The following is a 23,040-nucleotide window of genomic DNA, read 5'->3' on the forward strand; positions in this document are numbered from 1 at the left end:
CAAAGAACTGAAACTCCCTTCTTTTTTTCTTTCCATGGTGCCAGAATCAAAGAAAACCTGCTGGTATTAGTGCTGGGCAGTGATGACAGATGGTTTTTGTTGAATGAATCAAAAGCTGTAGCTGCATTTGCCAAAAAAGGAAAATATTATATAAGGTTTATACAACCTACTAAAGCAATTAATAATCACATAACAATTGGTTGTGGATTTGCCCCTTCTTCAGCCAGGTTTGGGCTGATAATATTATCGTATCCTTTCCAAGTCTTAGCTTGTTCACAGGAGAAGTTTGCCACATAACTAAACGCATGATCCAAAACCTCCCTTGGGCAAGAGCTACCTGGATCCTGTTTGTTGTCCTGTGTAAATATTGGGAAAATAAAATTCCATTTTCACCAATGAAAAGAAACACCTGCTTTTCTAATCAGCTGGAACATTTTAGTCAGGATTGATGCACACCAGTTGGGAAATTGTTTATAGATTCGTGTTGGCAACATATTCTCTTTCGATGCCTTGACAGATGAAAGAGACACCTCAAGACCTTTAATCTTACCTATGGCGGTAAGTGCTCACTGAAGCAGGTTTGTTATGTCTACAACAGAATTCTGACCACAAACCAAAGAAGAAACATCAAGATCTTACGTTAATGATTAAACCAATCTTTCTCAGGTATCCTTGAATCTGTTGTGGGAATAATTTTGTAGAACATCAGAAGATGCAAAGCCCCCAAGCCAGAATTATTATGGTTCTAATACAATTGTTTCCAATTCTTGCTATTATTTTATGGTAAACTTTCTTTGCCAGACTCATAAGATGAACACAGAGGAAAAAAAGGTTATCAACAGAATTTCTTCTCCTTAATATATTTTGCATGAGATGAGTAGTCAGCTTTTTCCTGGCTTGCTACATTCATCATCAAACCACCCTTTATAAGGAGTTTTAGATTTTTTTGATTGTTAGTAATAAGCTGACAGTGATTTAAGATGGGCAATGGTTTAGGAAGATTATAAAATGTCAGTGTCAGCTCTAGAGACTTCCTGAGGTACAAGTGTTACAAATTGTTTAAGAGTTAGGCAACACTTATGCCTAAGCAATGAATGAGTTTAGAGATTTTATCATGAAGGGAGTCCATTGAGAAAGATGATTTTATCAGTTCTGTGTTATAACTGGAAAGGCAAATGCTCCAGTGGCGTATTTCAGCTCAAACACGAAAACTTCAAAATAGATAACACTACTCTGAAATCAACTGAGATAATTTTGGGGAGACCTTACGGTCTGCCATCAAGACAGCATGCATTTGAAACAGAGTCAAGGAAAAGTAATTTGTACATGATAATTACTCACAAAAAATATAAAATCAAATAAATGAAATAGTTTTACCTGACATGCTTGAATCATTATTATGCAAATTAAGAAGAGTTTTTATTTGTGATAATTAAGTGCCAATATTCTAGTGCTGATGGTTCAAAGAGCCTTTTTTGTGGTTTCCAAATTCCATGACTATTAGTGCAAACTGGTTGATGTTGTGACAGGAGATACACGTAATGCAATCGTGTGGGAAGGGCATCTTCTGCTTTTAATTGGAGCCATGCTGGAAATCATTGAAGGGCATTTCCTTTTTAGACTTTCAGAGCACTAAAGCAAAAAAAGAAAAGCAGACCCTCCCCCCAAAATACTAATCGAACACACATTCTATAAACATAAATAGATCTTTATAAAAGATACCCAAAAAGCCAATCTGTATGTTGTCTTTCAAAGTCCCCATTTTCTGTGGGTTTGGCAACCACTGGCTGCTTTTGTGGCCAACTGTGATCCTGAGCTGGCTCAGTTGCAAGTTCATTGTTTCTTTCTCTTTATGGCTACCGCTCTTGTGTTTGTAAGTCTTGACTTTTTGCAAATAGGATACGGACTCTAAGGATGTTATATTTTCTTGTAGAAGAAATTAGTAGACACGCAGTATCCTACAGCTTAAAATATGTTCTACAGCAGCATGGCCACACTTCAAGCTGCTAGATCAAAATTTAAAATGTCATGTTCTCTACTGTGGCTGCAGGCTCTCACGTCTGTGAGATGCAGTTCTGTTGGTCATATAAAAGGATGATGTGAATCCATCAGGAAATCATATAGAAGGACTAATGCAGTGTCAATAACTTTTTCGGTATTTGTAAGAATCTGGGGACCAAGAGGGATTCTGACAGTCAGCAAAGGGCTGAAAAAAAGAATCTAAAGGAAACTTTAGTTGTCACCTCACTAGTCAACCCACCAATGAATGCATCTTGGTTTTCAGGAGGAGCCAAGCAGGAAAGAACGAGTGAATTGGTATCTGACAGGAAGATAAAATAAGGCACTCTCCATCTCAGTTTTAGCTGAATCTCCTGCGACCTACAGCAGAACAACAGTTAGCCAAGAAACCTCATATTCCAAGCAATGTCTGGACAAAATCCAGTTTTGCAAACCATTGTCTCGCCAAAAGATTTGTGTGACAAAGAAGAAGGAAGAGACAGAATTTCTGTGTGTTTTCCAAATGCTTTGTGGTCTTCTTCCCCTTTGGGGTGTTGCATCATTCTTGCCCTAAACCAAGTGAGAGGGGCCTTCAAGAGATCAACTTGAAGAGCTGAACACATGCCTGTTGGAGTATTAGAACTGGCTATGGATTAGCTTTAAGGTGGCAGAGACAGCAGGCTTCATTAGGAATTAACTGCATTTTCAGCAGCAGCAGAGCAAGCATGCATGAGTATTTCTGTAGACCAAATGTGAGCAACTAAGTGCTATTCTGAATATTTTCCAAGAGGATGCCTGGAGGGGCAACATGACCCCCAACAGAGTGATGGACAGTTGGATACCAAGGGGCCAAAGAAGGAATCCAGTTGTAGAAGAGGTATTGCCTCTATCAAGGAAGTTGTGGCCAGAAAGTTCCAGGTGGGGGAGTGGACTTCAAGGAAGTTCACGGAAGCACTCTTAAAAAAGAAAGAAGTAGCATGCTATACTCCCAGAGCATATCTCCGGGTTATGCCTGCACCAGTCGAGTAAGACCTTTCTTATCCTTAACATTTCCTCTCCACTCTGATCCAGTGCAGAAAGAGGTAGAAGAGGAGTATTAAAGCAAGATGAGGAAATAGCAAAGAAGCCTCCTGCATTGGGCTTTTGAGACTGAGGCAGACATGAGTTGACGGAGGGGATTGACTTATGTGATTATGACCCAGGACTGGACAATTTTAGCACTCAAGTGATACTACTATGCCTGAAAGTGATTGGAGACCTTTTGTTATATGAAAGTGGCATTAAAGTTATGGGACCTAAGATTTTATTCAAGGGGTAGGAAGGAAATAATCCACAGAGGGGGAGTTTGAAAGGACAGGAGGGAAAAGAATAAGATTGTTTTTAGCTATCACTGTATCAGCTAAGCCTATTTAATTACTAGTTACAAATAAAATCATTTTCACCCCTGGGGAGAAGAAAAAAAAGCTACTCAAAACACAGGCCCTCCTTTAGGCATTGAATGAGCTGATGGAGGAAGGGCATTCATCAGTTTGGCACATTATATAGACTGGATTTTTACAAGCTACCTCCAGTGAAGATTTTTGTCACCTTCTTTGGAAGCAATTTCTAATGAGAAGGCTTGAAGTCTATCAGCAAAGGCAAGCACTTTCTAGGTTCTCATCATCCTGCATGCATTGACCAATGGTCCTAGTTCTGAAGTATCTAAATAAACATTAATTTTTTAACACCTCATTTCATAGAACCAAAGTTGTGATTATCACACGCCTTGGCTGAGTGATGATGAATACATCAGTTAACCTCCTCCTGACATCGTGTTTTTCATGTAAAATAAGACTGACAATGCAATTAAAGATATAACAAAAAATTTTTTTAAATAAAAAGCTATGAAAATCAGATAGCCACCGTAAATACCTCATGGAAATGACATGCACACTTCCCCTGCAGAAACTCTTTGTATCGTCCCATTGTTATAGTGAACGTATCAACTACTTCATAGCCATACTTTTTTGCAGTATCCAAAATAATCAAATTTTCTTTCCATAAATTCTGTACTTCACTCTGTATTGCAAAGCAGAAGAATGAGGATTATTTTATCATTTAATAACTTAGGCAGAAATCAAGTACATGTTCTCTTTTTCACAGGGATTGATCATATTGTAAGATAAAGATTCTCACATGCATTTCTTATGATTTGTTCTAACTTTTTTTACTCAAAACATAAATGTAACCATTCATGCATATATAAAACAGCAGTACATAAAGTCTATAGTGGCACATAGTTTTGAATTCCCTTCCATAAAAAGTAGTTACATTCATTGCCCACAAAGACCCATGAAAATATCTAAAATTCTTAATTTAAAAATCAACATTTGGTTTCTTAAAGCTGAATAGTACTCCATGATATACATATACCACATTTTATTAATCCACTCATGTATTGATGGACACGTGGGTTGTTTCCACATCTTTGCAATTGTGAATTGTGCTGCTATAAACATTCGGGTGCAGGTGAAACAATGGTGATATAGCACCTCTTGTATACTCCTGGATAGAGCTGGAACGCATTCTACTAAGTGAGGTATCCCAAGAATGGAAAGACAAGCACCACATGTACTCACCATCAAACTGGTATTAACTGATCAACACATAAATGCACATATAAGAATAACATCTATTGGATGTTGGGCAGGGGGGAAGGGGAGGGGGGAGGAGGGAGGAGGGGACGGGTATTTGCATACACAAAGAGTGCAATGCGCACCACCCGAAGGATGGACATATTTGAAACTCGGACTTAGGGGGGCAAGGGGGGGGCAAGGGCAACATATGTAACCTAAACATCTATACCCCCATAACATGCTGAAATAAAAAAAAAAATCAACATTTGGGAATCACAAATGCTACCTCCTATTTGGATTCTCAGCCATTTAGTCACTTGAGTATTAATTAGCATCTGCTTTTGCTTAGCTCTTGCTGATGGGCAAGAATACAAAGATAAATAAATCATTGTCCCTGATCTTAGGACACAGCGTTCTAATAGGAGAAACAGATATTTAAACATTTAGTGAGTCCTTCATTGGAGTAAATATACCAGGCTCTGGCTAGTACTAGACACAGAAGAAGCTCTTCCAGAGGCAGGGTGGCAGCTGGACAGCGAGGCTTCAAGAGGGGGTTCCTGAATAGCCTCGCATGAGGTTTGCTAATTGGATGGGGTGAGGAAAGAGAGAAGGGGAGTGCTTTGGGGAGCAGGAGAACTGAGTGAAGGTCCCAGCTGCTGCCACTTTGGGTCACATTCCTCCCTCCCTCCCAAACCATGTCCCAGGAGTTTTAGTTAAATCTACTCTGTCATGGGGAAGGAGAACTCCACTAACTACTGTAGCTCCAGGACTCTTGGCCTGGCCAAGACTTTCTCAGAACTGGTCTGCAATCCACTCTTCCTACCCAATCCATCCTTCTTCCTCTCCATATTACAGCTAAACACAGTTCCCCAGGACATAGTAGGCACTCAAAAGACATTTGGCACAGATAGAGTGATACACATTGGGTGCTGTGGTCTGAAACTTTTCCTGTCTGCTTCTGAACTCTTCCCTTTATTCTTCCCAGGTAGTCTTCCTAATAAATCCCCCCATTTGGCTAATCCTACCTTGGTTTCTGTTTCTTGGAGAACAAAAACTGACACAGGGAGGGAATTGCACTCCCGCTTCCCTTTTCTAAAGGGCAAAAAGAATTTTTAAGTTTTTGGGTAAAAAAAGCAAATAATTACTTGCATTTGTTAAGCCAACTGCAGGATAAAGAAGTAGCATAAATATGTCCAATTTTCTGTTTTCTTCACTGTGCTTACAAGACTATTTTTGTGTGACATTCAAAGAAGAATGTTTTCTTCAAAATAAAGGTAGTGAATAGAAAAGGCTCATAAAACATCTGGAGGAAAAGAGACAGATGCAAATTTGCTCTGTGACTCAAAGAGTCTATGCAAAGCGATGCTCAGTATTGTTTGTTGGTTTTTCTTGTCCAGTTATGAGAATTTTCTCAATTTTAATGTGTCTAATTATGGAAGGCACTTGGAACTTTAAAAGTTAGCTGTTTCCAGAAAAGTTTTCTAGAGAAGGGTCATTTCTGTGGGAAACAGACTCATAAATGGAAATTTGCATGCAGGAGGCTAATAGGACAGTGCTCTTGGGATCGACACCTATGGGAGCAAGGGGAGAAGGATTGGGCAGAGTGAGAAGCTGAACTGTAATGCCCTTGCAACACAGGCTTTCACCGGTCCCACTGGCAGTTCTAGAGCTGGGGTGGCCCACAGTGAGGAAAGGGGCCTGAGTCTTGGAACCCCTGCATGGGCAAGTTGAGTCTCTGCAGCAAAGACAATTCTTGGTGGGACTCAGGTGAGTCACCAATAGGACAAGGGAATGAATGTCCCCTGGAAGGGGCAATCTGGGAGCACACAAATCATAAAAAATATCACTCACTCATTTGTGCACAGATATTTTTTGAGGTTCTACTGTATGCTGAGAACTATTTGGCTTTTGGGATACCAAGTGAGCCATGCCAGTCCCCTCCCCCACCCCCACATCCTTGCTGTCATAGAGATTACTGTTTAGCAGGGGAGACAGACCAGCAAAGGGTACAGGTGCTGAGCACCATGAGTGAGGACTTCAGGGCAGCAGCAGCCAACTTATTCTAGAGTGTCAAGAAAGTTTTCTCAGAGGAAATAGCATTTAAGCTAACACTGGAAGCATGTGGTGGGAGAGTGGGCTCTAAGAAGAGGGAACAGTGATTTCAAAGGCTTGGAGGTGACTGAGAGCATGTTGTGCTTGAGAAATTGAAACACACTCAGCCTGACGGAGCTGGGTGGTGGGGTGTGTGTGTGTGTGTGTGTGCACACGCACATGTGTCTGCATGCATATGTGTGTGCATGCACGTGTGTCCGTATGTGCTGGTACCAAGGGATCAGCCTGCAGAGGAAGGCAAAGGCCAGTCCTGCACGATGAGGAGTTCAGATTTGCTTCCTGCCTTCATTTGCTCTTATCTCTCTCTCTTTCTTTCTATTCTTTTGCCCCCCTCTTCTTTTCTCCTTCTGACCTCACTCAGTTTGAAAAGACTGGTAAGCACCGCCAAAGCCCGTGCTGTGGGCATCATGTTTAACACAGTGTCCGGCACACAGTAAGTGCCGAAGAAGAATTTACTGAGATGAACATAAGCTGGGCCCACAGTACTCCAGTTTCTGTGAGAAGCTGCAATCAAAGAGGCCCAGTGGAACTACCAGAGTCCTCGAGATGGAAATACAGTCTTGATCTGTAGCCTTCAAATAACATTAAAGGGATCCAACTCCTAACCCATAGCAAAAATTATCAAAGCTTCCATCTCTTGATCCTAAATAGTCTTAAACCCTCCAGCTACCCCAGATGTTAAATACCTCAACTCATTTTAAACTACCTTAACCCCTCCTGCCCCCAAGATGATGAATTTGGAGGCTTTACTTTGGCCACTTTCTGCCAATTCTCCTATTTTTGCATCAGAGAAGATCCGGTAGATGTCCAGGCAGATAAAGTTCTGAGAAAGGCGGGGGAAAGGTTGTGTGTTCTGTGCTGGGCAAAGCTAGGAGCGTGCAACACAGACACAAAAATATATCTCAACCTCTTACATATTAAATGGACAGCTTCCTCTCTCCCAGTTCCCAGTGCTATCCTGAGCCGTGACTCTGCAATTACACACCAACTCCCGGCTGCTCCCAAACTCTCCGCACTTCAGCAAGAGCAGCTGGTTCTCTTCCCTACAGATGTTGTCTTTCTTTTCTTTTCTGAGACTCCTATTCAATGCTGAGACTAATTTACTGTCTTCTATAAGAACTGGTCAGAGGCCCTAACTCCTTTCATTTGTGAATATCCTACCAGAGGAAAAACCAATGATACTACTTCAAAGATGATTTTTTTTTAAAGCAATCAGTCAGAAATCATCTTCAAAAAGACCACTCTTTCCCAAAGGACTCATTGATAATGACAGTTTCATTTGTGGTTTCAGCATGAACCTGAAGAAAGGAAAGCCTTTCTATATAGCCTTTAAAGGTCTGTGCAACATTGGTGGGGTAACGGAGACTGAAAGCATAGTCTCCCTCATATACCCCTCTGTTCTATCGTTTTGCATAGTTTGGCACCCCCTTTCTCCTTTTATGAACTCAATGCATTATTTACAACACACTGTGGGCTATGGTCTTCTTGTCTCCAGAAATAATTGATTTGGGATCATAATCCTTAGTATATCATCTCCTTTGATTTTTGTGAAGGTTGCTCAATATTATAGAGTGCTTTTTGTGTCTTCTTCCAGCAGGGATCCTTATAGGAACCATGAAGTTCACACAGCCCAGAGGAAATGGGCTTACCTGTGTTAGGAAATGCACTCCGTCCACTGGCAGATGAAATCCAATTCCCAAAGTTTTGATGATCACTAGGATATTGAGTAAATTTTCCCTGAATGAAATAATCAGAATTCTAAAGTCATTAATCTCAATTACATTTCTAGATGTTTCTTGTTTATGTAAACAAATATAGTGGAATTTTTTAAAAAATGTGATAATTGGCATATAAGACTAAATTTCCATTTTATAGATTTGATATATATTAGGGGTTTTTTTTGTTTTTTTTTTTAGGATAGAATTTTATATGTCACTGGACATGTTTTGATCTGTGGTAAATGTAAATTTGGATACCAAAGAGCCACATTGTAATTGGATACCAAAGGATTTTGAAATATTTTAAACTGGACTTTAAGTACTTAATTCTGAATTACAAGTTGTTCTTTAAATAAAATCTGGATAAAACTCAGTAACATCAATACTAACTTTTTGTGACTTAGAAGACAAATGACATTTATTGTTGCAGAAATTTACCTCTTCAAAACCTTGTGAATAATTTGCAGGTGATTGGAATTAAGCCACTGAACACCCCCAACAACCAATACAGTCTGGCCAGTATTCTCTAGGGGACGTGATCTGAAATCCAGGAAGAAAAACAACACATGTTGCCTTAAAACAGATGGTAAACATTGTGACTGCATTGCCTCACATTTCATTGAACCATATCTGGCATCCTGATCACAGGACCCTCTTATAATTTCCAACTCATTTTCAGCCACATTACTTGGTATGCAAGCTTTTCAGCACATTTGCTACACAGTGAGCAGTTATGACCTCCAGAGTACATTGTGGCATTGTGTCGTTCATAACTGCTCCATTGTACCTTTGTAAAAGATGTTCAAGGGCTTCTTCAAATGTTGGTCTCAATGAAGGGCTTATCCAGAACTGAGGATAGTAGGAATAACTGATAACAGTCTTCCCACCATTGACGTTGCGATAGAATTTAGTGCCATGCACCTTCTGCCATTCCTGCAACGTTTCATTCAGTCTTTCGATCAGGTAGTACATGATCCCTCTGTTGGTTGAATCTCCAATGAAAAGAATCTATAAATTAAAGAGAAAAATATTTGTTTCCAAATCTGATGTTTACATGGTACAGGAGATAGTTTAAAATAACTAATTTTGTGACTATTCATAACTAGTTAATTGTTTGAAGGACAGACTTTCCGATTGTTAGAAATAACATTCATCACATTCTCCCCCAAACCTGTTCAGTTTCCTCTCTTCCGTATTCCCAGGAATGCCATCATCCACTGAAACACTAAGTCATGTTTACAGCTTTTTCCTTTATATTATCTTCAATTTCTCCATCTCCCTTTATGCTTTTCACCTTTTCATCTAATCAGCTTAACAAGTCTTATTGATTCAAATAGGCATGAGGTATTTCATAGTGCTCTAGGAATACTTAGGAATTTTCCAATCTCTTTATTTTATAGATTTGATACTGAAAATCCACAGAGGTCGCTCAATAGAGGTCATGTCTACTTGAGAAAAGAGCCACAGGACCAGAATCTAATTTTCAGAATCTAACAGCAGTCAATGTCCCAGGGTGCATATCCCCGTGTCATTTGCTCTCCAAGGAAGTCTCTCACCCCTATCACCTCCTTCCTGTCTCCACCAGCACAGCCCTGCTTCAGGCTGTTGCCGCCTCCGCGCTGGGTCCTGCTGGGTCTTCCTTCTTGCACAATGGCTGCATTCTCATTCATGCTACACACCACATTGCTGGGATGAATTTCCAAGTGTCTAGTTCTGGTCATTTTATTTACATGTTTAAAAACCATTGGCTCCTTGTTTCCTACAGAATCACATCTAAACCACTTAGGTTCAGCTAACATTTATTAGCTGAATTTTTATCACATACCAGGCTTGGCTAGGTGGAGATTTCATACAGAGTATTACCTTTTAATCCTCACAGTTGCGAGGTTTGAACCCTTAGGCTCCTTTTCCCAGATCAGGAATTCGAAGCTCAGGAATAACGAGGGCTTAAATCTAGTAAATGGTGAACCCCGGATTCAAACCCAGTCCTTTGACTCCAAGCGCGGGGTCAATGGCTCCATCCTCTCAGTGCTTCCCTTCGTGTAAGCATGTCAGACTCCTACTTTTTCACTGAACATGATTTGCACGCAACATCTGTTTTTCCTTGTGTTAATCCATCTGCCTTGAGCGTTCCTCCCACCGCAGCCCCACTCGTCAACCTCCAGACCCGATGTGAATGCCGCCTCTACCAACAGGTCTCATCCCGTGCCCCTAGTCAGAACTATTTAATACTTTCTCTGTCCTCTGTGATTTCATTACATTTTTACTTCCATTACAGATTTTACCAAAGTCTACATGAAATTATGGCTATTTGTGTCTTTGTCTTTTTTCTCATATCCTATGAAGAAGTATTTGAGGTCAATTTCTAATTTTAACTTCCCCTATAGTATGTAATGCTAAGCATGCACTTTAAAAATATTTAATGAATTAAAACTCAAAGGGACTCTTGTCACAGACAATCCCTTTTAATGTTTTTGGATAAGATTTAATTTGTTCTTTTTTTTTTTTCTTTTTCTTCTGAGATTTCTCTTTCCATTAGTCATATACGTATTTTCTTCCAATTTTAACAGCAGGAATTGTCATCATTTCTCAGGTACTTCTATATTTGTTCATATATAGTGAATTTAGTAAAACACTGCAAAGGTTTACTCTTTCTACAGTAAGCTGTGCGAAGGAATCCAGAAAGCTGCTGTAATTTGCCTTTAGATCAAAAACTGTTACCATAAGCATTGCTGAGCTAAACTGAATAACAAGATGTCAGGGCCCCAGGCACTGATCCTCTCAGTCGGGTTCCATTTAGAGCAATAAAATTCCAGTACAATAAAATAATTTGTGAAATAACTTGAATTTCTTCTTACTAGATTCGACCTGTAACTATTTCAGCTTGTTTTTCTGGCCTAGATTTTTTATTTTTAGAGGAAACTTGAATAATCAGGAAAGCTTTTAATTTCAGATACTACCAATTATCGAATTCCATTTGTATCCTAGTTTACTAGGGCTGCTATAACAAAGTACTACAGACTGGGTGGTTTCAACAACAGGAATTTATTTTCTCACATTTCTGGAGGCTAGAAGTCCAAGATCAAGGAGTCAGCAGGGTTGGTTGCTTTTGAGGCCCTCTCTGGCTTGGAGATGGCAGTCTTCTCTCTGTCTTCATGTGGGTCTTTCCTCCATGTGGGTCTGGGTTCTAATCTCCTCTTCTTTAAAGACCCGAATCATACTGGATGAGCTAGGCCCCACCCATAGGACCTCATTTTACCTGAAACACCCCTTCAAAGGCCCTATTTCTAAATACAGACCCATTCTAAGGTAGTGGGGTTAGAACTCCAACATATGAATTTGGCAGAGGGGATACAATTCAGTCCGTAATACTGAATATTAGTAAAGGACCTTTGAGATCTGCCTTTTAAATTAAATCACCACTATGTGTTTTTATTGTAGTTTCTTTTCATTTCAGTATCAAGGTCCAGTTCTTCCTGGAGTATCTCCAGGTAGCCAGTAAGGTCACTAGATGTCCGTATTGTGAGCTAATAGAGATACAGAGGTTTTCAAAAAATCAAAGTAGCTGTATGTTACTGAGAGAAAACAACGACAAAACTAGATCTCCAGTCTCTTCTATGCAGTTGTAATATGAAGATGCAGCCCACCAAAGCATGTCAGAGGCAAAACAGCCCTGTTTCAGATTTCTTAGGAACTGTTATTTATTAACTTGACAGTTTCAGACAAGCTATCTGCCTCTCCAAGAATTATTTCCTTACATGTAAAATGGGGATAACAGCGCCACCTTAGGGGACTTAAATAGATCTTGAATACTTATTCCTGGCAACAGTAAGCACACAATGGATGTGAGCTGGCATTAAGGCACAGGAAAGGCAAATAGTGTTTCTGAGTGCTTCCAGTGCACCTTGCAGTGCCTTGCTAGGTGCATCAAATTCATTAACTCGTCCAGAGAAAATGTCGGAGAAGATAGGATATATCTAAGTCACAGCAGTCTCTCTACCCTTTACCAACCCTGCTTCTGACCCCCAGCAGGATTTGAAGAGTTGCCAGAGAAACTGAAGCTCCAGATGGAGCACTGGAAGAGAGATTGCCATCCTGAGCAAACCAACACTCTCAGAACACGTCCTGGCTGTCTGCATTGCTGATTAGTGAGCAAGAGCTACATGGACGTGAAGAGGAAGCATCACCATCGTCGTTTGCTCAAGTTCCTCTTGATTGCAATAGCATTTTTGAATCTGGTAGACACACCTCTTGGACGACTATTTTCTAGATTATTTTATCCTAGTGCCTTTCCACTCATGAAAGATGGAAATGATAAAATATAATTACAATGAAAATGCATTGGTAATTTTAAGATTGAGTGCACTGTTGGTGAAGGAATTTTTGTAAGAGATTCATTGGCATCCCTGGCTAAAAGATTTCTAACTTCAAAATGTTAGCCCTTTTAAGTGCACAACATGCAATTAAAAAATAGTGTCAAGAATTAAAGAGTGGGTCTTTTCAGTCATTGGATTCATATTCAATCTTTATATCTTTTAGACCATTCAGAATTGGTGAAGTTTTATAAAGGAAATTTGTAAATTATTTGTTTTAAATGACAACTTCTATTTTAAAAGGCCTAAATTGTCATTACAAGTATTTACAACTTGCCTTACAATTTATAAACAACTCTTCCTCCTGTGAAAACTGCCTTACGCTAGCATACACAGGTATTGGTTGGTATAAGCATTCAAAGAGGAAAAAATGTGATCATTAAATACAAATAGCCAATAAGCATTTATACAAATAATCAACTTTAGTAATAAAGTATTAAAATAACTAAGTTTCCTTCCTCCCAAAGTTGCAAAGATTGTAAAAGCCCTCTGATAACTACAAATTCAGGAAAACAAAGCTTCCTGCATACTATAATACTATGTAAGCACCACGAAGGTAGGATTTTTTGTCTTTTGTTTTTAACTATTGAATTTCCAGTGAACAGAATGGTTCTCATTTGTTAAACGAGTGGATGGAAACTTTGCTGTTGTATATATAAATTGGTAGTATTTTCAAGGAATTTCATGTCTAGAAAATATTTAAGGATGTCTATCAAAAGATATTTTAAAAGCAAAATGAATTGGAAGCAGCACAAATGCTTAAGAACAAATGGTTGATTGACTATATTAAGGTATAAACATATACTTGACTTTTCATTTTTAAATAATGATATTATAATATGAATATACTGTAATGGGGAAGATTTCATGTTAACTTTCACAAAAAGGTGATTACAATTAGAATATAAATAATGATTGCATTTTTATAAATGTAAAATCTGTAGTTGTATAGAAAAGGTCCTGGAAAATTAGTCATGATTATCTTGAAATGGCGATGTCATGACAGTTTGTTCTTTTTACTCATTTGTATTTGTTAAAAGGCACATATATTGGCTTTTTATGATAAAGAAAAAAGCTAAAGGCAGCAGAAGCAACAGCAGAACAACAACAATAAATCTATTCTGTTTAAAAACACTTTGAAAATTCATGTAGTACTAATTAACTTGAATAAACTATTTCTATTCATGGAGAACAATGCTTTAAGAGAGTCAGGATTACACACTGGTTAAACAAACTCATCACAGGACTAATACCAATAATATTTTGGATTCCTGTAGCAACTTTATTCCAGAAGTTGAATTGTATCTCCTTTCTGGTCCTGTGATACGGTGAGGTAAGCCTGCCTCCATCAGGTGATCTCTGGAGATGTGCTTTGGATGAGTCATGAGAAGCTGGATCTCAGCTCATCAGCTGGAGGGAAAGTTGTGTTTGGAAGAGTTTTGCATCTGTTCGATTCCCAGAACTCTACAAGCAGTGAGAGCCACCGCCATGTCTATAGGGGCTGGTATATGTCCCACTCTTTTTCACACCATCATGGACCATAGGACCTAAAAGCACATCACATTTCTAGGCTCTCCAAAAGCTTGGAGCTTCTTTAAAAGTAGGCTTATTAAAAAATGATGAAACAGGTTAATTATCTTTATTTTGATTTCCAATTTCTCCACATCATAGTCTACGTATTAGGTAAGATAGGCTAAGTGCTGTAACAAATAGAGCCCCAAAATGTGTAATGGCTCAAATACAATTAAAGTTTATTTCTCTCTCAGGAAAATAGTCCAGGTGGTTACAGGCAGGTTTATGTGTAGGGGTGCGGAGACGGGGGGTCATTCAGGGTCCTAGGATGATTGGACTGTGTCTTCTTCAGTTATGGCTTCTAAGAACTTTCTAGACATTGATATCCAGCTGAGGGAAGCGGGAAAGCGCCAGCCTTTCTATGGGTTTCCTATGAGCCAGCCCTAGAAGCTGGCCACGTCACTGCTGACCACATTTCATTGGTTAGAATTCAGTCTCATGGCCACACACTTAATTTCAGGGAGACTGAGAAATATAGCTAAGCCGTGTACCAGGAAGAAGAGAAATTCAGTTGGATGAACACTTACCTAGTCTCTCCCACATTCCCCTATCTGCTAAGTCTTCCCGGGGAAAAACTAAGCCCTAAATTCGTATTTTTCCTTCTATGAATTAGCAAAAGTGGGAAGTATATGAAAGCCTAAATTTATAATCCATGTGATGCATAAAAGGATTTCTAGTCTTATGGAACTGGTTTCCTGGGACAAATAACAGCAAGAAATATCATTTATTGGTGAAAATGCAACCAAGACTTTGGGAATTTTTGATTTAAATGTACAATGAAATGATTTTTATCCCATTTTATTTCGTCATGAATGAACTAACAATGATAATACTTAGACACGTAAATATTTTAATCCATAACCTCCTTTCTGTTGTCACCAAAAGTAACCAGGACACAGTTAGCAAATAGTTATAAAGAAATGAAAAGGGAAGATTAGGTGGCTCTCTGGGTTGAGTCAATACAAAGGTAATAAACTCTCTGCAGCTTGTCAGTGTCTCAGATCCTTCTGATCTATTGAGGTAGGGAAAGAATTGGGTGTATGTAGGATTAATAGACAAGAAAAGAAAATTTTTTAAAAAATCATTTCCCTCCTCTCTTGCTTTACTCCTGCATAGGTTCTATCTTCAGAATTTACAGAAGTGGGAGTATTTCTTTGGAGCCAATAAAATGCATGTAGATGCCGACACAAGACTCAGCCCAGCTAAGGGGAAGCCACTGGAACCTTCCAAAAGGGGAAGTTATATAGGAGTGCAGCAGGAGCTAACGTCCAGGGACTGCCAGTCTAGGGACTGCCTACTTACTGCAGAGCTGTCCCATTGGTATAAATAAAGGGAATGAAAGTGAGGTGAGGAGGAGTCTCATTCATTACATCTAGTTCAGGGCCAAGCCTAGGCCATGTGTTTAGAAAGCTCTACAGTGATTCTGATGAGCCCCAAAGTTGAAAATCACTGATCTCATAAGATAAACACCCATTTCTAAATGATGCGAGGGGTAATTCAGCTGTAACATGAGGCTGAGACTGATCAGATGGCTAATGATATGTAGGTCATGATGAAAATCTAGTTCAACAAAGCGTCTCTCTGTGAAATGCGATATGGTTACGACGGATGTTTTCCAATCATGCATTTTAATTAAATCGGCTATAGAGGAGCAGCTCAATTTCTGTCTGGGGTCAAAAACAAATGTAAGATTGACACTTAGGCAAATGATTCTCAGACACAAAGTGTAGTAAAAAAGGAAAGCAAGCAACTATATAACATCGCCTAGACATAGATCTTTTAGCTGCTTGGAGCAAAATTCTTTTCCTGTACTGCCATTTCATCTGGACCGTTGTTGTATTTGTTGAATGCTGAAGGAGGGGATCATGTGCAAGTCATTCTTCCCTGGTGAGAGTGACTACACTCCTCTCCTTTCATCCATCCCTATTTATTGAAACTGACAGGCAACAATGAATTATGTAACCGTAATGGAATTCACATATTAGTGAGAACATATTATTATAAATTAGCCACACTTCAAAACTTTAAACACCTTTAAGTCCAAGACACTATTTAACTTACAAACATTACTTAAAAATTTAACTTACATTTCCTGTTTTAACAGCTGAGTTTAAGTACTTTCCGTAAATATTGCCTTTTTATATTTCCCTTTCTTAATTGCACTCTTCTCTCAGATATTTTATTACTGGTTTAAATTCTGAACTGTTTTCAACTGACAAACAAAATAAAAGCTTGTTTAATTCAGTTGGGTAAGGCTCCTAAGTTTTTTCAGTTGTAAATTTGATTATCATATTTCTAAACTACTTCCTATATATTTCACGCTATGATTATCAAGTTATGTACTGAAAAGTTTTTTTTTTTTTTTTTTTTTTTGAGACAGAGTCTCACTCTGTTGCCCTGGCTAGAGTGAGTGCCGTGGCGTCAGCCTAGCTCACAGCAACCTCATACTCCTGGGCTCAAGCAATCCTCCTGCCTCAGCCTCCCGAGTAGCTGGGACTACAGGCATGTGCCACCATGCCCGGCTAATTTTTTTTTTTATACATATTTTTAGCTGTCTGATTAATTTCTTTCTATTTTGTAGTAGAGACAGGGTCTCGCTCTTGCTCAGGCTGGTCTCGAACTCCTGAGCTCAAACAATCCGCCTGCCTTGGCCTCCCAGAGTGCTAGGATTACAGGCGTGAGCCACCACACCCGGCCTGAAAAGTTTTTATAAATGTTCCATTGAGAGTTTATTAAGTAAGAAGTGGGTATCCATTTAGAGAAATGTGTGAAAGTAAAATTGAAAACATAGCTTGTTTTTCTTCAGTTGATTTTGCTGTAATTCGACACAATTATATAATCACAAAACCAACACACATAAACAAAAGCCTATAATGAAGTAAATCATATTTGGATCAATTTAGAATTTAAAAGAGGTCCCGCATTTACCTGCCCTCCATACGCCTATGTTTGCCACAGAAATGGATTATACAAATGCTCCAAGGAGGAAGCTTACTCCATCTTTCTACCTAAGAGTCTATTCACGTTGCTGAAATAAATGCAAATGACTGAGATGAGAAAGTAAGTCCTGCTCACACCCAGGCCATTAAGTGTGGTTAGGTTCCTGACAAGTTACTGGAAGCTTGAACCCCTTTCCAAGTCTCCACTGATTTGTGTCTTGTTCCTTTCCTACAGGTGGGTTTGTATTTTTAAGTATAGTCTTGGCATTCACGTGAAACAGTAGAAAAACAATGAAAAGGTCCTAATGACAGCACAAGGAAATTCAACAGAGAGAAATTACTACTTGGAGATTCTAAAGAAAGCAGAACACTATTTGAAGGTCTAACTTGCCAATAATTCTCAGTGGCCCAGTCAAATTCTATCACCTTTTAATTTGATTCTTTGGAGAAAGATAACTCAGTTTAACATGCTCCCAAGTGGAAGTTTGCCGGGATGTGATTAGGCTGAAAATAAAGTTCTGGTTTTTGTAGCACACTATGTTTGAACTACTTATTTGTTGCAAAAGTGAAACTTCTGGGTCCTCACTGTTAAAACTCTGAATTTTACATAAAATTGAAAGTGTTCGGGAAGCTACTATACCATTAGAAACTGTGTGTTTAGGTATGTCCCTACTTTACATGTTTCACACTCCTGGAACAGATACTCGGTTCTACAAATGTTAAATGAATAAATGAACGATACGATATGACAAAAGTTATAAAAAGTATTCAGAACTTAACTTTGTTAAGTGATCAGCTGGACTTTACTCTGGGGTAACATATTAGGGATAACTGATATTATAAGATTTCTGATAAGGGGCAGCAGAGTTAATCTGATGGATGTGATGAATAAAAAATCACTTCATCTAATGGAATCAGAACAGTAGCTCAGACTTCCTGATTGCCCATCTGAGGCTCGTGCTACTCCGGTATTACCTTCCTATCCTTATACATATGTGAAGTGAATTTCCATATAATGTTGCTCAAATAACATGTTTCTTTTCTTGAATCTGACATGGTAGGAAGAGAGGCAAGAAAATATCAGTATATAATGTGTTTAAACAAAATATTTACATGGTTTTTCTATTTTTATAATTGTTATGCTTTAATATTTATTTGTATTTGGAATGGAATGGCGATTATAGGAAATTCTGGGTAGGATGAGAACTTATTTGTCTTAGTAATGAAAGATAAGAATTACAGGATCACTTTGTATATTTTTGTTATTCCCACGGAAAGTGAGAAATAGATGTATTAGGAGCATCTTTTGTTTAGCTACTCCTATTGATAAACGGAGCTTTCTTAAAATAAGTGCTACATCATAGCTGTAACTGTGAATGTTTACACAATTATCTCTGCTTTGCGTGGCATATAAGTACATGCACCTGACTGTATATTACCAAGTCCTGTGATTCTGAATATAAAATCTCTTTCTCAGGCTCTCCCTTCTTTGCATTTCCACTGTCTCTGATTTATACAACCTTTCAAAAGACAGATTTTTAGATTAAGGAAAAAAAATGCTCACACATTGTAAAAATGAAAATCATACAGAAATATTTAAAAAGATCTCTTCACACTTCACCAACTATGCTTAACTACTGAATCTGGCTTACTGGGCACATGACCTGGGCAGTCTTGTGGGGCCCTGTGCTTTGAGGGTCCTGTGCTTAGTTTATTGCTTTGCTACTGTCTTGAAACGTAATAATTTTTGAACACAGGGGCCTGCATTTTTACTTTGCATCCTACCTCCTTCCACTCCCCTCCCCCTATGTAATCATTCTTAACTGCTTGTTACTTCCAGAAATTTTCTGTGTCTGTAAGCATGTTTGTATGTATGCATGATTCAATTTTTACATCAGTGGGATTATGCTATACATAGTCTATACTTGCCCTCCATCTTTGATGTTGCATGTTGGGATTTTCCTATTAAACAGCTGTCCTAGTATCCATTTCTTCCTTTCCCTAGGTAGTCTCCATATTGCTGTGGGATGATCTAATTCTGGTTTTGCCAATTCTCTGTTAAAAATGGACAATGATTCTCTGTAGCATATAGAATAAACTGGCATCCTGGTAAACAAATCAGATTCTGCAGGACCATTGGCAATGTGCTGGCAAATTTGAGTTTCTGAGCATGCAGGTCTGGAGGGCGCCTCAGGACTAGGAAAGCCACAAAGGTAAGTCTCTGCTGTGCAGCCAGCTAGCTGAGGGTTCTTCATCTGAACATGGACCTTTATTTTCAGACTTTGCAATATCCGCCCCTCTCTCTGTTGCTAACAGGTAGGAAAAGTACCTTCCTTTTTTTCTTTTTTTTAACCATTACTTTGTAGAATTGCTAATAATCAGCCTTGAAATTAGTAAAGACAATGTTATGGAACTGAAATATTTACATCCCCTCAAAATTCAAATGCTGAAACCCTAATCCCCAATGTGATACTATTCTAAGAGGTGGGGCCTTTGGGAGGTTCATTATGTTTAGATAAGGTCATGAGAGTGGAGCCCACATGATGGGATTAGTATCCTTAAAAGAAGAGGAAGAGACTAAAGCTCTTCCTCTCTCCCCGCCATGTGACAACACAGCAAAAAGGCAGCCAACAGAAACCAGAAGAGGTCCCTTGCCAGATCCCGACCATGCTGGCACCCCAATCTCGAACTCCCCAGCCTCCAGAACTGTGAGAAATAAATATTTGTTGTTGAAGCCACCCAGTCTACTATTTTGTTATAGTAGCCAGAGCTAAGACATACAGAGAAGAAGATCTTTCTCTTTTTACAAAATTGATTACTCTACTGCAGAGGGTTAGATCATATATGCTTCTTATTTTACAGCTGAAGAAAATGAGCCTGAGAAATATGACGTTCATGTCCAAAGCCATGGAATTCAGTGATGAACTGAAATGAACATCTATTGCTTTTCAGGTTAATAGACTGTGACATCTTCTTGGAATTTTCCTGAACACTCTAAATCCTGAGGTCAGAAGGATAATCTGAGTTTCGAGAAGTTTGGCTGTTGTGGCAACAACTATTGTCATTGCTCCCAGTGTAACATTTCTAGGATATGGAGGTTGGATTGTCCAAGTTGGTGGTTAAAGATGCCAGAGTAGTAGCGACTCCCACACGCGAATGATCACCAGTGAATTACACAATCTCTCTGACCTTTAATTTTCTTAAGTAAAAAACAGATAAAATAATATCTACCTCAGCTGTGACTAGGAAAGACAAGATTTTAATTTATTCATTTACTCAGCAACTATTTATTGACTATTATGTATCAAAAATTGTGCTCAGAGGGGACGGGTATCTGTATACACAAGGAGTGCAATGCGCACTACCCGAAGGATGGACATATTTGAAACACGGACTTCGGGGGTGGGGGAACCAAGGGCAACACACGTAACCTAAACATCTGTACACCCATAATTTGCTGAAATAAAAAAAAAAAAATTGTGCTCAGCAGTGAGGTTATGGCAGTGAAATCAAACACATTCCCTGCCCTCAGGAAGCTTATAGTCTGGTGGGATTTAAAGTGTAAGAAAGTTAGGAGCACCGTTCCTCATACAGAATCAATGCTTAGTTAATAATATTAATAGCAACATAAGTTTTTAAAAGATTGTTTTCTTTCCTTCCCTTTTAAAAGTAACTAATGCTGCTGCTTTATCTTTAGAGATATTCTCAATCGTGATAATTGGAACATTTATTCTGAAATCACCTTGAAGAAGTTGTCCATCTTCCTGCCCTGCCCCCATCATCCTCCTAAAACTAGTTGCTAGTAGAGGATTTGGCATGCATTCCATCTGGTGCTTTTTCCTATATGCATTAATAGAGCTTTATAAAAATCAACTTTTGAAATCTTGCTTATGTATAAGAGCTTACAGTGTATAAGGAAATGTCCATTTAATAAAAAGCACTTTGACAATCTGGTTAAGGATTACTTACTTGATGTTAACCAAGCATCTCAGTCTATGTGCCCATTTCGCATGTCCGAGAGTTCTGCCAGACTCTACCTAGCCAGAACATGCCTAGCAAGAAGACACTGCATGTCCAAGAAATCAGCTTAGAAGCCTCACTAAAGGAAAAGTCAGCCTAGTGAGGTCCATGTGAGACCTGCCCAGGAATGTGAAAGAAGATGAGCAAGGTTAGTGTGTAAAAACAATGCCATGCACTTGGTAAGTTCTAGAAGTGAGTCTTGCATGCAGGACCTTTGATTTCTTGTGCTGAGCTACAGATGTCTGTTTTAACAGCAGTGCCTGCCAGAGCTGCAGTCCACAAGGCCAGCTGCTCTCAACTGCCAACTGTCAGTTGACATGGCAAGCTCCTACCAATTTATGCTGAGAAAACAGCGTGGAATTGGGTCAGCAAAGGACATTACTTTAATAAACTCCATCTGTCAAATAGACTTATTTGGAGAAAATTGAATATTTGGAGCAAGAATTGTTAAGGCTCTTCTACAATAACATCTACACATGATTCAAAAAACCAAATTGTATTCAGTTAGTTATCCTCCACAGAGTGAAAGAGCAGAATTGGTCTAGTAGATACAACTGTGTGACTTTTAGTGTTGCAGGTGGCATAAATTAAAGCCTTCTCCCACTGGATCCAGAACTTACCTTCCTTCCTCCCAAGCACTGCTGCAGTTGAGGCTTAGTTAGGACACCATATTGGCAGTTGTGGGGCTGCCAAGTTATTTCTCTCCAGTCACAGGTCCTGTTGTCGGAACAACTAAGGCACGGCACAATCCACTGGCCTGGAATAGATGGCAACACTTACTTTGGTTCAGTTTCCACTGGTGAAATTATAGTTTGCGAGTAACTTTAGAATTCAGCTATGGCACACCATTACAGAAACTACGGTAAGAAGACCATTCTTATCATCTACATCCAATGGAGCAATGCATGGCCTCCTGCCAATCAAACAGAATAGCAACATGGAGTAATGTTCTGAAATCACACATTTCATGCTGAAATCAAATATGAGCTCTATTCCATGAAACCATATGCTCATTTTTAAAAACCCTAAGTGATCAGGTACTACTCAATCATTACTTATTTTGAAACAGCATATTAGGTACTTGAATAGGACCAAAGTAGATTGGGAGCCCCCAAAATTAGCAGTTGGCCTCAAATATTTATTAGGCTAACACATGCTTAGGTTATCAATCCAATAATAGGTATATTTGCCACTCTCAAGAGATTTAAGATACAAGTACTTCAGTATACTGATAATTTATTATTTGTAAGACTAAGTATTTTTCCTTGATTTGATTAATGGCCTTTTGGGTATGAATCTTTTCACCTCTTTCTAGTTGTCACCTCAATTTCTTCTTTAATTTAGATGAGGTATGTACTGTTCTACATGACTGGTGTGAGGATGTAATGGAACAATGTATTTAAAAAACCTAGCAAAGTCACAATATTGTGTTCACCTTTTGTGACTAACAGAGTTCAAGCAGAAAGTCCATCATAAGCTTTAGTAAATGTTTATAAAACAAATGAATATTTTCTGTACATTTAAGATATTTTGTATTTTTATTGATAAAATAACACATTCAAAATGCTTCTGCTTTTAGTGTGAATGGCTCCATTAACAATTCACTAGAAAAACATCAAGAAATAATTCTATGCTGTTTCTTTTCTCATCTTTTCAGAAATGGCGTGTGGACATAACACACTATAGAAACAAA

The 23,040-nt window shown here is 38.8% G+C and overlaps 1 protein-coding gene across 1 annotated transcript in view; it reads right to left on the bottom strand.

Moving 5' to 3' along the window:
* Window positions 1-23,040, bottom strand: part of CPED1 (cadherin-like and PC-esterase domain containing 1) — a 330,870-nt gene that overhangs the window by 15,884 nt on the left and 291,946 nt on the right. The window contains exons 11-15 of the mRNA XM_012652732.1: window positions 21,968-22,104; window positions 9,231-9,451; window positions 8,882-8,983; window positions 8,375-8,462; window positions 3,910-4,056 (exon numbers count right to left, since the gene is read on the bottom strand). Coding sequence (XP_012508186.1) covers window positions 3,910-4,056; window positions 8,375-8,462; window positions 8,882-8,983; window positions 9,231-9,451; window positions 21,968-22,104 — 695 coding nt within the window. The remainder of the gene's footprint in view (window positions 1-3,909; window positions 4,057-8,374; window positions 8,463-8,881; window positions 8,984-9,230; window positions 9,452-21,967; window positions 22,105-23,040) is intronic.

The sequence above is a fragment of the Propithecus coquereli genome, unplaced genomic scaffold, assembly GCF_000956105.1.
Source record: "Propithecus coquereli isolate 6110/MARCELLA unplaced genomic scaffold, Pcoq_1.0 Scaffold4, whole genome shotgun sequence".
NCBI classification, from domain to species: domain Eukaryota; kingdom Metazoa; phylum Chordata; class Mammalia; order Primates; family Indriidae; genus Propithecus; species Propithecus coquereli.